The following is a 13,529-nucleotide window of genomic DNA, read 5'->3' as shown; positions in this document are numbered from 1 at the left end:
ATCTAGAAGAGTTCTTACTTTTTGAGTGTTTTATTTTTGGTGACCGACCCCCACCCCCTCTTTATCTCTATATCCATTTGAAATGAGGAAGCCCACTGCCGTGTTTTGTTTAAGACTTGACCAGAATGTGAAGATAGTGTTTTATTAGCTATTTTTGCCTTTAATAACATTGTTGCTTGAATTCCACACCTTGTATTATAGAAATCCTAAAAAAGTTAACTAAATTTTTGACTGGTTAATTGTTTTCTTTTTAAACTCCTAACAGGCAGATTCACATTTAGTAGCCCTGTTGGAATGTCGTGACCTAGTTGTCTCCCTTTCTTCCCTTTCCTGATTTTAAATGTAAGCAAAATCAGAATAAATCTACAGATTACTAAAAAAACCCTTCATGTAAGGTGGCCCTCCTTCAGCTTCTCTGTATAATTACATCACTTGTGTTGATGTTAAATGACATGTAGTGGGTCTGAAAAATCATTTGAATAATGCCTCAGAAGAGTTGTGCAATAGTCTGAATATTTGCAGGAAGGTAAAAGTAACGCTGAGGTGGTTTTTCCTTGGCTTATTGTATGTGTGCAAAGTACCACTAATGGATTGTGTCTTCTCTTGCTGAAAGTTATAGGGAATTCCTGATGGCTTAATTAAGAAGTTCTTGTTCACATTTGTCAAAATCATTGTCTATATAGAAAGATGTGATGAAAGGAGTGACTAGTCCATGCTTTACCACATATGAGTAAGAACTGATACTGAGAAATTAGAATAAGCTTATGTTATATGTCTTCTTCCCTAAGAAAAAGTTAAATGTGCCAAGTTTCAGTTCTGTGCAGTTTACAGAGCTGCTAGGTAGAATTAAAGGTTGTAGGGATAGCTAATGCATGATTTTTAAAGCAGATGTAAAACACTGACACTGTTTCGGATTTGTCTCAGAAACATCAGCCTTTAGAATAAGGGAAGACTGGGACTAACGGTCCTGAGTTTAATTATGTTACTCAGGCATGAAATGTGAATGAAAAGGGGTGGTTTGCATGCATGTGGCAAGATGCAAGTGAGGTATCTGACACATCTTCACTTTTTATGAACTTGTATGTTTGCTTCATTGTAATTAAAAATCTGCATGTGGATTTCTGTGTTTTATTGTGAAAATTCAGGAAGGGAGAATTCTTCCTGATCTTTAAGCGCTTATCCGGCAAGGAGATGTCCAATTATTCCCTCTAAAGGGAAGAGAGAGAAACTGGGTGTGAGACCTCCTGTCTGACTTCTGAAGGAGAGTTTGCACTATAGCTGAATTTCTCTGTGAAGTCTTTCTCCCTCTTTTGACTGTGGTGGTAGCCCAAGATACCCAGCTCAGTCGGGTGCTAGGAATTCATGCTCTTGTTTCCCTCTTCCTTTCCACAGTGTTGTGGAGTTTCTCCCTTTACTGTTTTTGTTGAACTCATACACTTTCTTTTTCTTCTGATCCAGTTTGTGCAGTTCGTCTTGCTTGTGGCATGAAGCAGCGCTTCAGAAGGGAATATTGGCAGGCTGCAGACGTTGGCTTACACGTTACCAGAAGTGGCATGCTGCTTCGGTAATGCCCCTGCTAAAATCCTTTCCCCGCCGTGCCACTGGGATACTCTGCTGTGTCTGATTCAGTCTTCACTTTGCTCTGACCTTTACTGAACTTTTTTCTGGTTTTCTTTTTTTCAATAAGGGAATCCTGCCTTTGGTAGATCCCCCTGCTCTCTCAGATCCTTCTTAGTAGGCAGTAGTGATCAGCTCTACATATTTCATGCTTCTCCAGGCCTATAAAGTTATTATTAAAGAACTGGAAGCTGTTGGTCACTAAGAAAAAGAAAGAGTCGGGGTGTTTTTTTTCTGGAGTTCCTGTAACATATTCCTGGTGTGAGAGAGATAATGTTCTATAGACAGCAGACTGGCAGCTCCTTACCTGCCAGTTAGCCTTTAAACTCAGAGTATTTCTGAGGTGTTGCCCCATGCATATTGATCTTTGCTGTTTGCTCTCTGCTGTCTTTGTAATTTTCTTCTATGTCCAAGACTGACAATCAAGGGGAAGTTTTATTTGGTTTGCAGTTAGCTTGGTCTTATGCGAAAGTGCTTGCACCACATCCAAATGCTCTTTTCTTCCACTTCAATAGTAGACCAAATTGCCTCTTTCAGGGACTATCTACTTTTAGTTTCCGCTCTGTGTACGGGTATCAGGAAAACAGCAATACGGACAAGTCAGGAGTGACGCCAGTTTTCAAGTCAGGAGAAAGGCGATACGTTGCCTCGTAGTAATACTCTGCTTGACTCTCAAGTGTAGCTGACTTTCCAGAGCTAAAGGGTGATTTATGACTAGTAAATTTTTGGAAGAGTGTTTTATAGGCAGCAGACCATTTGATTTAGGTGCCTCTTGTCATTTTTAATACTTGAAGTGGATGGTGACAGTATGAGGAACAGGCTGGGGGATGTGGGGAAAAGTCTCAGGGTTGTTGACAGTGGTGCGGGGAGGAGTGTAGCAGGTTTTAGACCCATCTGCCCTTTTGGATAGGACATGTTAGTTCTGTCCCGACGTATGCCTGACAAGCTGTCTTGGGTCTTCTTCACCAGAGCAAATTTAACTGCAGTTGTTTTTTAACTGCAGCTGGGTTTGAGTGTCACTTTTTTTTGGTGTGCTTTTTCTTTTCTGTAGATATTTCCCTGTTTGGAGGATTGTTTGTTCTCAAGCTTCTAGTCAGATTTCCAGTGCCCAAGTCCTATATGGGAGTGATACAGCTTGAGCTCATACAGTGCTTTCCTTCAGGGAAGAAATCAAAGTAATTTACAAATTCTGCATCAGTATCGCATTAATAAAACCAAGGGAATTGAATTGTGACTTTGCTAGTGATCTACTTTTGAAGCAGATACAAAGTATTTTACCTACATTCTCCAGCATATAAGCAAGTCTAATCCCTTTTTATTTTGTGTGACTTTTTTCTAAACAAGAAGCGATTATTAATAGGCTTATTGAAGTGACTCATCAAAACCAACTTAAATACATTAATGCATTACAATGCATACACATTCATCCTACAGAGCAGTTTTGTTGTTTTCTTTTTCTTTTTTTTCTGTTTTAGTACTTTTGTCCGTTGTCTGAATTCAGCAAAATGGTCTGCTTTGCAGGTATCCTGGTCAGACATAGGAGGACTAGAAGATGTCAAGCTGAAATTGAAGCAGGCAGTAGAATGGCCTCGCAAACATCCTGACTCCTTTATCCGAATGGGGATTCAGCCTCCAAAAGGTGTGCTGCTTTACGGACCTCCTGGGTGCTCAAAAACAATGATAGCAAAAGCTTTGGCTCATGAAAGTGGTCTCAACTTCTTGGCAGTGAAGGTAGGCCATTTAGTCTTACCTTTTGTTAACTCCTGCATAACAATTGATGATTTACTTATTTCCAATGTTAGAATCCAGTGTCTCTTAGTGTTTCTGACTGTTATATATGCTACAGCAAACACCTTGTAAATACCAAGTCAGGTTTGTGTTTTCTTGTGAAAAGGACTAGTTCTTTCTTATATATGTTTTTTAAAAAAATACTATTTATTTCATCACAGCACTGAAAGTATATGTTGGATGGGTAGGTAAGCTGTATAGTGGCATCTTAATTATTGGCATTATTTAAAATATTTTAAAATGGAAACAATGAAATTCTTAAAGCAGTATAAATAAAATACAACTCTGCATAGTGGGTCGCTTGTCTTACTGTAGTAATTGCTTTCATGGAAGTATTATCTCATCTCTTAACATGCCTTTTCATTCCTCAGGAAAGTCACTTCCTTTTGTCTTACTGTTCACGTTTCATTACAGATTTTTCTTGCCTTAATTGCCTTTTTCCAGGGGAAAGAGTTCTACTTCATCAGTTTTTAGAAAGTTTGCAAAATCAGTTATATCTGGAGTACTCTTGGATAAGTGGAATATTCTATCAGCATTAAGAAACACTTCAAGTGTAGAAGAATTTTGGATTTCATTGTCTATGAATCAATGTAATTGATTACTGTGGCTTGTATGGAAAATACATGAATGGAAGTTATTTAATAATAATGCTGAGCTTCAATGCATAGGAAGAAAAAAAAGATAGCAGAGTGATTCCACATGGGGTAGTCTTGCAGCTGTGTCAGAATGTTAATGAAGTGCAAGAAAAAACATTTGTTTAAGTATTTTAGAAGTATCTCCTTCTCAGCAGTAAGATCACCTACTCTTGTCTGTTGACCATCTCCTTACTCACAAAGCCTTCTGTGTTAGTTTCTACACAGCTTCTTCCTCTGCCTGTCCTTTCAGACACACTGTAACTGTAGCTCTGGAACCTGGCCTCTCTGGGAGCAGAGGCAGTTGCACTGACCTTGAAGCCAGAACCCTTTATTGCCCTTGCTATCCGGTATTGCAGACAGGCCTCTGGGTCATGGTCACATCAACAAAAGCAGCCTTGGAAAGCTCAGCCCTTAAGAAACACCACCTTTACTGCCTCTTCCATAAAGACAAAGTAGTTCTTTGTACTCCAGAATTACTGGTAAACAAGTTAACCTTTTCCTCCTACACTGCTTCAAAGAAAACATTTCTTCTTTGTTTTGCCCAAAGCACTGATGCCTGAGAGGGTGGAGGAAAAAGGTAACAGTCTGAAAAAAAAGTTAAAACTTTAAAAATTAAGCTAAGTTGCTGGCTGCTTAGCTATATCAGACATTTTTACTAATGCAATTAATTGTCCGGAAGTAAAAGATGGCTCATGCTGAATAGGAGGTATCTAGCTGAAGGTGCGCTGATATGAAATGCTTTTGTACAGTAATGCAGCGTTTCTTCAGAGTGGAGTTCTGGTAGTGCAAACCTCCTTGTTATTGACAAGCTGTAGCAGAAGAGGCTGGCTTGGGAAAACGGCCTTTTATTCCCTGTCGGTTTAAATCCCTTTGCCTGGAACTGGTCAAATATTCAATGTACAGATGTTTCAAGAAGCACATCTCTGGAGCATGTCCAGCCTTGGATATGTTGACTCCAGGAAAGGAACATAGCCCACTTTCTCTGACTTCACATTTGCTTCCTGGACAGAAAAGGCAACATCCATCATGTACTAAATGTGTTAAACATCATTGTCTGTAGCACTTAAAGCACAACAGGCACGAATTAATTTCCATTGCATGTGTTCCTGCAATAAGTCCAAAGTATATCAATATGTGATTTTTTGGTGGTGGTTGTTTGTTGGGTTGGGTTTTTTTTGAGAGAGGGGATTTTTCTTTTCTTGCTTATAGTCCTATTAATTTTCCTGTTCTCTACATTGTCTCAAATATCTGTCCCTGGAACTGATATCAGGCTTTTTGAAATAGAAGTGTGTTTCTTGATAATTTACTTTTCAGACTTGCATTTTCATTCCAGTATTTCCTGCACCAAATAAGTAACTTTGATGAAAAGTGTCTGCTGTACAGCCTGCACAACGTGTACTATTTCAGGATAGTTCAGGTGGCTCAGGTTCCTGGGTCCTTGTTGAGAACAGACTGCAGACAGGAGACATAGCTGTAGCTATGGGAAGCCTGCTGCTGGATGCTGTCTCTCCCTGTGTCTGAAAACGGAGAGGAAATTGAGTACATTACATGCAGTGCTTACTTGGTCCAGTGATTTTTGGAAGATGGACCTATTATGTCTGCACATTACATTTAAGATTCACGGGCTCCAGCTCTCTTAAGTGCTGAACGTACTCCACTTGTCTTAAGTTGGCTGTCCTGCGTGGGTGTAACAGGTATCACCCTTGCCCCAGCCTGGCTCCAGGAAGGCTTTGCACTATTTTCCAGACATGTCTATGCAATGTCTGTGTAGTTTGGACTGCTGACTTTGTTAAATGAGATACTTCAGCTGGGTTATATGTAACCTGTTAAAACGTGACATTTCCGTGTGTCTTGGGCATGGCTGGTTGTTACGGTGTTGTATGAAGCATGGTCAAAATGGCACAGCCTCCAGCCCCGTGTCTGATTTACCTCTAATTGAGATTTGGAAGATGGGCAAAGTCTAGATGTAATTTCTGGGCAGAGGAGCTGAACAAAATAACGTGGTAACAGATGTTTGACGTTGCATCCTGTTCTCTCCTGAAATCTATTGTGAAGTTTGAATGGTTAGTGTTAACAGTGAATGTGGCCCTTTTGTACACATGCTCTTTGATATTTGGCCAAAACTTTTTATAGCTATATTTTCACTGAGATTGGTGACCTTTTGCTTTTCCAGAGAAAAGCAGTTCGTTTATTTTACAAAGCAATCTTGGATTCATAGGATTCCTAAGGGGAATTAGTTATTTTTATTCTTTCATTTGACTTTCTTTGTCTCTAATACAATATATCTGCTAAATTTACTGGGGAGGACATTGTCAAGTGCTTTCCAGGGGATGGCTCTTCCTGCTTCCTCCCGCCACCCCTCTTTCTAAATCTCTTGAGCATTGAGGCTTTTCAGGGTTTTAGTGGTTATCTTGATCATTTGCTTCTTCACAAACCTCAGTTACAAAAAGACAACTGAATTGTTTTCAACTTCTTGGAGGGTTTTGAGTGTTTTGCAGTCACAGACACAAGCGAGTATAAGACTGTGCGAAGGAATGAATTAGGATTTTTTTTCATTCTTCAGGATTGAACGTCAGTCTTGACTTGTCAATAGTTTTTCATCTGGTTGAATTCTTATTTCAGTCAGCCTTCTGTGCACTTTTGTACTTCTTCACACTCCTTTTATGCTCTCCCCAAAGTTTGTAATTTCCTTCTGAAATGTGTTTTATGCATTTCCTTTACTAATAGGAAAAGAAAATTATATACACGTACTGGACCTATCAATATTAATAGAACAGGGAATATAATTTTCAGCCTCTGCCAGCCTGATGACACCTCTGTTATATACAACTGTCTCTGTGGCATTTTTGCTTTAGATGTCATCTAGCTTTCTGAAATTGAACATGAAGAAAACGAAATCCTTTGTCACTGTGTTATTTCCGTGGGGTTTTTTTCCTTCTTTTGATTGTTTATGTGGTGGTATCTCTGAACTGTTTTGACAGTTTCTGCACTTAGGGTCGGCTTTGACTGGCTGCTTTTTTCGAGGTGTATGTTGATTAGACCACTAAGATTTTGTGGTGATGATGTAAGAATATTTTGGGAAGAAACGTCCGTGTCTTGCTGCATGGCGTAGATAATTATATCTGCATTGGTCTTGTAGCTTGTTATGACTGTCCTCTTGCATATTTCTTTTTTCCTTTTTAAATTTTATATTTAGGAAATCCTGTATCATTGTGTTGCACTAAGAATCTAATGAATATTACTTCACGGATTTTCTGTTGCTTTTCTGGGAAGCAACTTGCAGAGAATTTCTGTGGGTTGTTTTTTTCTCTCTTAGTATTGTGGTATGTAGGTAATTAGCTTTACTACTAAATAAGAAAACCATTGTGCTTTTTTATTTGTAACCTCTTTCAAAATAAACAGTGAAGTTTGCTGTTATGCTGTTAGGCTGGGAGGCACCATTACAGTACCTACCCAGATCAGCTCCATCACCCAGTTATAATGCGTTCCTTAGCTGATGGTCCCATAAGGGTCATGAGGATTGGAAAATCCTTTTGGCCCTTGAATTGCCCATAAGCCTAGGATGCTGCGTACTAGAGGGGATGTATGTTGATGGTATTCCTCCATTGCATTACTTTCTACTTAGTCAGCCTGCTAAAACCAGACAGAGACTTTCTGCTAATTTCTGGAGGGTTTTGCTCAGGATTATAACAACAGGGGATTTTAAGTTCTGTTTTCTGTCCAACAAGGAGATTACCTGAGTTTACACAATAAGTAACAAGAAAAATTATGTAACTTCTATGTGCTTGTAGTGGTTTCGGAAGCATCATTTTTCCTTTTGCTGCTTTGTGCTTTTTAATATTTGTCTGTTTAAAATAACAACTAAGGCAAAAACTCACTTAGTGATAGTGACAAAACCCAGCTTAAATTTTCAGAAAATTTAGACCTCCAAAAGTTAAACCCCTTGGAATGCAGCTGAGACACACTAATTGTTGTAAACATGATGAAGCAATACTTAAAAAAAAACCCCACCAAAATGGAACAACTCAAACCCACCCGTGACAGTAAGTAGTGTTGAAGAATGTGAACACCAAGTAAACCAACAGCACACATGATGTGTACTATACTGCTCTAAAATACTCTTTTTACAGTGGTTAGGAGCTCCAAGTATGGGGGGGGGGGAGTTGGAAAATATTCCTGACGTTTTATTTGATGTTACATAAGAGCTTGGGCTGAAGGAATCTTTACTTTTTTTTTCAATTAACAGTAATTACAAAAATATACACTGTTCTCAGACCTCTGACTTCACCTTGGCTTGATTTAACTTCCTGTATCACCCTGCCGATGCTTTTGTACCGCTCCCTGTGGTTGACATGTGCTTAAGCTTAGTTTGTCATTTGGGTCAATTATGTCAAAATATTTTCCAATTGAAGTTTCCTCTGCTTTTCCCTTTAGCTCTTGGCTGTGGCAGCTCAAACAGATTAATGAGGCTTGGAAAGGCAGACTGCTTTGCTTTGTGAAGAACTGTCACTGAGTTTTGGGGAGATAGATACTTTAGCCTTTTGATGGGTATTTCAGGGTGCAGAAGCATGAAATAAGGAAGCTTCGTGCCTGTAACTAGCTAAGCAGAACACTTAAGATGAAAAATGAAGAATCATTGTGATTTTATGAGAAACTGTGGCAAACACTTAATAAAATTTCCAAAGAGATCCATAGTAACACATTTGCAGTAACTTGTTAATTAGCAGATAGTGAAACTAACTGTATTTGAAAAAAATAGCCTTTTTTTAAGGGATAAAAGTTTGAGATACTTTAATGAGCTTTCTTAATCCTGAAAATATCTGCATGTTTTACTTAACTAAGACTAAAACAAGAAATTCATTCATCCATTCTTACCATAAACTTCCCCAAAGTGAATGTGCAGGCAGAAAATGTTTCAAAGATAATCCCTTGTCTCTGTTTCCTTGTCCCTTCTCAATTACTTTGCAAGATTATTTTTTATTAGCACTAAGTCTCTCCCTGCCAGCCCCCCACCCCCAGGTCACCCAGGATTTGTCAGCAATCAGGTCAAAATAGCAATTGTAGAATGGGGTGTTGCTGTATGGGTGAAGCATCAGCAGCTGAATATGTTTTGCAGCGTGGGTGGCTAATTTTGTGTTGTCTTTGGTCCCATGTAGATACTGCCCTGAATGATGCCCAAGCCTGGTCCTAGGCAGAGTAGTGGACGGCATCTGTTTAGCCTGGAGCTAAAAGTGGTAGCAAATAGGAACAGGTGCTGAAAATCTGTGAAGAACAGGAATGACTTGCAAAGGGATTTCTCTGTAGATGGGGCAGGTGAGCAGGAAGGGTTACTTTTGGATCTGCTTCAACTCTGTCATGACTTTCACTCCCAACTTCACAGTGCTGTGCATGGTACAGCACATCGTAAGCTTGCAAAATCCTGGGCAGCTATGCCCAAGCGCTGAAGAGGGCCTTCTCTGGAGGCACTGGTGCATGCAGTGAATTTAATTCAATATTTCCAGTCAGTTCACTCCATGCTACAATTACTGGCTTCTGTATTGTGTAAAGAAGCCTCAAAAGATTGGCATTAAAGTTTGCCAGTCAAGGCAAATGGCAAAAAAGTGAATTCTGAGGCATGCAAATAAAGAAAAACGGATGTTACGTTTGCCTTTGCAGTTTGATTACGCTGCTTTTAGCAACTTCACTTGACTTAGGTTTGAAGATGACAGTTTTTTGCCAGCCTGCTCCCTTAAATACTTTGGATCCCACAAGCACCTGTTGAACTTGATGTTTTTTAAAACACCAAACAGGTGTCAACAAGTTTTTAAGGTCCTCTGGAATGCAGGGCAGAGGGAGAGGAAGTGATTAAAATGGTGCACAGCACTCAGCCTGGAGTTTAGTTCTGCTGAGAAGCTGGGAGTGATGCAGATTAAATCATTAAACAGCACTGAAAGAGAAGAAGTAGGCTTTATTCTTAACAAGCAAATATAATGTGTTTTCTGAGCAAATATTTTTCTTTGTAGTGTAACCAATTACCAAATCACACGTGTATAACCTTTGCATTAGAAATAGCCTTACTGTTAAAACAAAGGAAGTCTCACTGTTTATCTTGTTAACTCTCTTTCCTGCGGCCGTCCTGAGTCATATGTATTGCTTTGGTTTGACTGTGGTAGGGATGGGATAGCATTTTGCCACTAAGATTACAGTATGAAAAGACTTAACTAATTTCTGAGTCTCTTCCAAATCAGTTACTGTTGTTGCAGTGGATAATCTCACCTGCATTTTCATGGAACTGGAAAGAATAGGAGGAAAAAAAAAAGAGGGGGGAGGCCAAAATGCAGAGTTTAACTCCATGAGAGATGTACTGGTAGGAGTGGGATCAAGCTTTGCTTAGCTCCTCTGAGCTGGCTGTCTATGCTCCTTCTGCAGTCTGATGAGAAATTAGCACATTTAGAGTGAGTTGCCTTGCATCTGCAAGGTAGGCATCTGTCTCTCCAAATCAGTGTGAATTTCTAACTCAGGTGTAGATGTCTGAGTGTGGGCAATGAACATTGCTCTAGGTACACATGGTGAACAGTTGAAAACTAATTTTGGCACAGCTTGTCTTTTTTTTTTTTTCCTTTTTGTTTGAGATTCACAGCACAGAGCTGTTTTTTTAGATACTTCATCTGAAATTAAATGAATTATGACTGATACTTCTATGATCTTTTCTACTTTGAACATGGCAAAGAAGGAATTGTGCGTTACCTATTGTAGAGTAATAATCTGTAGGATATGATATAAATTCTTTAATTAATTGGACTTTTAAAAAAATGTAGATCGTTCTCTATGGCTAACAGTTTAGTGTGTCTATGTTAGAGCCCGGAACCTGCATGTGAGGTTATGGCAATATTTTTTAAGAGAATAAAGAGCCATATGCTGGCGAAATCTGGGGCTGTGTCCATCTGGCTCAACAAGTGCACAACTTACCTGATTGTCAATGTAGTAAAAAAAAATTATTTATAGAGGGAAGTCACTAATTAAATTTCCTATCAATTGAAAGTTGCTACCCCAGTGTTTTCAGGTGAAAAAATCTACAAGTGGTTTTAAACATTGCTTAGAAAAATTACTGATACTTTTTAACTTCAGGGATACCAAACATTCCTCTTGCAATTTAAAAACACTTTGAGAACTTCTATACATCATAACCATGTATACACAAACTTATCTCATGTTGCAGCCTGTATACAGGGGGTTTATCTTTTGTGGAGTTAATCTTTCAGAAGCTTATTCTGATAGTGTTTTAAAAGTAAAAAAAATTATACTTTTTCCTTGCTTTTTTATTAAAAAAAAAATAAAAATCAACACCCAATCCAAACTGTAAACAACTGGAAAGTTTCATGATACAAGGGGAGTGTATCTTGTAAATGAGGATGGGATAGTGCTTCTGGAAATGTCTCCTTTTGAGGCTGAAGAAACAAAACTCAGCAGTATACAGTGGGCCTGAATTGGCAGATTTTATACTATTAGTCTGGATTGTAGCTCGCAATTGGTATGCTTATACGCACGGACTAGCTACAAATACTTCTGCCAATTTCCTGCTGCAAATCTTTTGCTGTTTTGGAGTTGCAGTGCAAATGACCAGAAGGAACAGGCTTTATTTCTTTGTGTCCCTTTGTATGGAAGATGGCTTGTTGCAGAACAGAGCAGAGCTATATGTATTACTAAACGGGACCATTTGTTACTAGCATCTCTTGGTCAGTAGATCAACAGTTATAAACAGCTTTTAAAGGTATCATTATGCTCACCTCTGGGCAAAAAATATTTCAACAAATGTTGACTTGCTTACTAAGTCAGGCTTATGTCATTTGATTTTTTAAAGCATTAGAAAAGCATTGAAAAATTAAAAAAAACAACCAACACCCAAACTCCTGGTATTTCTTGAGTGGCCTCCTTCCTAAAAAGAGAAGGTGAGTTTTGTGAAAACTAGAAATGGTGTCACCTGTCAGCAGGTGACTCTGATGGCCTATAGACTGCTTGTCAAACAGATCAATCCTTTGAAAGAACTGTCTTCAATCTTAGCTAAAGGACAGCCCATTTGCAGAGAGGGTAAGGCAGAGGCTGAGCTCAGGTGGGACCAGAGGTAACCCAGTTCAGTTTCTACGTCCAGCTGCTTTGAACATTTCTAGGTTTTGTGCTGTGGTTTTAAGTGGTTGCATGAGATGAAATGTATACCAATTCTTCCTCTTCTGTGTGTGCTTTCTCTTACTTTGGAGTCTTTTCCTTTATTGCCAGGTATAATAAGAGTTTCAAGTTGCTAGCAATAGAAACTATGGTTCTCAATGGCATTTTTGGTATTATTCATGAGTGGTGAACTAGGAGACCTTCAAATCAATTTTCATCAAAGTTTTCCATGAGAGGCACGGATCATTAATACATAGTGATCTTTCACCTGGAGTTGCTACTTAATGAAAAGAAAAATAGAGAAAAACCTTCATGTCAAAGCTTACAGCAAAACCATGCATTCAAAATAATTCTCTTTGGAAACATTTTAAACAGTGTTTATTGCTTTGATGTTGCCTTGATCATATTTTAATGCTTAATTAAAAATAAAACTCCAAGCATCTGAAATTATATTGTACCTTAGAGCTCAAAGAGAGTAGTTTTGGGTTTACATATTTTTTTACTCAGACAAAAGAAACGAAAATGTCAGACTATTTGATGTGTCATACTAGAGGAGTACACTATAGGCACTGATGTAAATGATGTTGGTTTCCATGAGAATACTGATGTGGATGAAGATTACTTATGAGAATAAGGGCATGAAGGAGAAGGTCCACAGCTTCCAAGAAAAAGTTAGTAAAATATAATTGTGGGTAGAAATTGCTCTCAGTGTATCAGCTCACTTTAACAGAAAGTTAGAAAGAGAAGACTGCGCTCTGGTTCCTTAGGGATTTGTTAGGCCCATGCTATCAGATTCCTCATCTGCACTGAACGTGATGAATGGCCAGGACCCGGAGCAGCTGAGTGCTGTCTTTTTGAGCTGCAAGCCTGCTCTGCACAAACTGCTGCACACTCCTCATGTTCAGTGTCCACAGTGAATAGTAGGAAAAGGCTTTGTTTCTGTCTTACCTTGTTTTTTCCTTCTCTCTTTCTTTTCTGCATTCTTCACTTATGTATCTGAGTAATTCTGTTTCCATGTGAGTGTCCAACTGACTCAAATTTTGAAGTTGTTGAAAGCCTGCAGGTGACACTTTAGCTACTGCAACAGTTTCTTTAAGAGTATATGTTGATGGAAGGAAGCAATGCTAATTCTATCATTGAAGTTTCCTCCAACCCTTACACAATTGCTTTTACCTGTGTGGAATGCTGGGTCTGGGTACTGCAGTATCTCACCTGGTCCTTTGGATAATGGACAGCTCTTTGAAAAGAAATAAGTAAGAACAGTGGTATAGCTTGGGTGCTTTGCTGATATCAGATAGCTTGTGCTTTTGTTTTTAGAATATATGTTTTTTCCCCATACATATGTAG

General features: G+C 38.8%; 1 protein-coding gene across 2 annotated transcripts in view; it reads left to right on the top strand.

Annotated features, from left to right (window-relative positions):
* The window catches only part of SPATA5 (spermatogenesis associated 5), a 164,120-nt gene that overhangs the window by 33,207 nt on the left and 117,384 nt on the right, over positions 1–13,529 (top strand). For both annotated transcript variants that reach the window (XM_037398372.1, XM_037398363.1), the window contains exon 11: positions 3,139–3,348. In XM_037398372.1, the coding sequence (XP_037254269.1) occupies positions 3,139–3,348 (210 nt within the window). The remainder of the gene's footprint in view (positions 1–3,138; positions 3,349–13,529) is intronic.

This window comes from Falco rusticolus, chromosome 1 (genome assembly GCF_015220075.1).
Source record: "Falco rusticolus isolate bFalRus1 chromosome 1, bFalRus1.pri, whole genome shotgun sequence".
Taxonomy (NCBI): Eukaryota; Metazoa; Chordata; class Aves; order Falconiformes; family Falconidae; genus Falco; species Falco rusticolus.
Note: the sequence above shows the minus strand (reverse complement) of the source record. Positions and strands in the feature narration are given on the sequence as shown.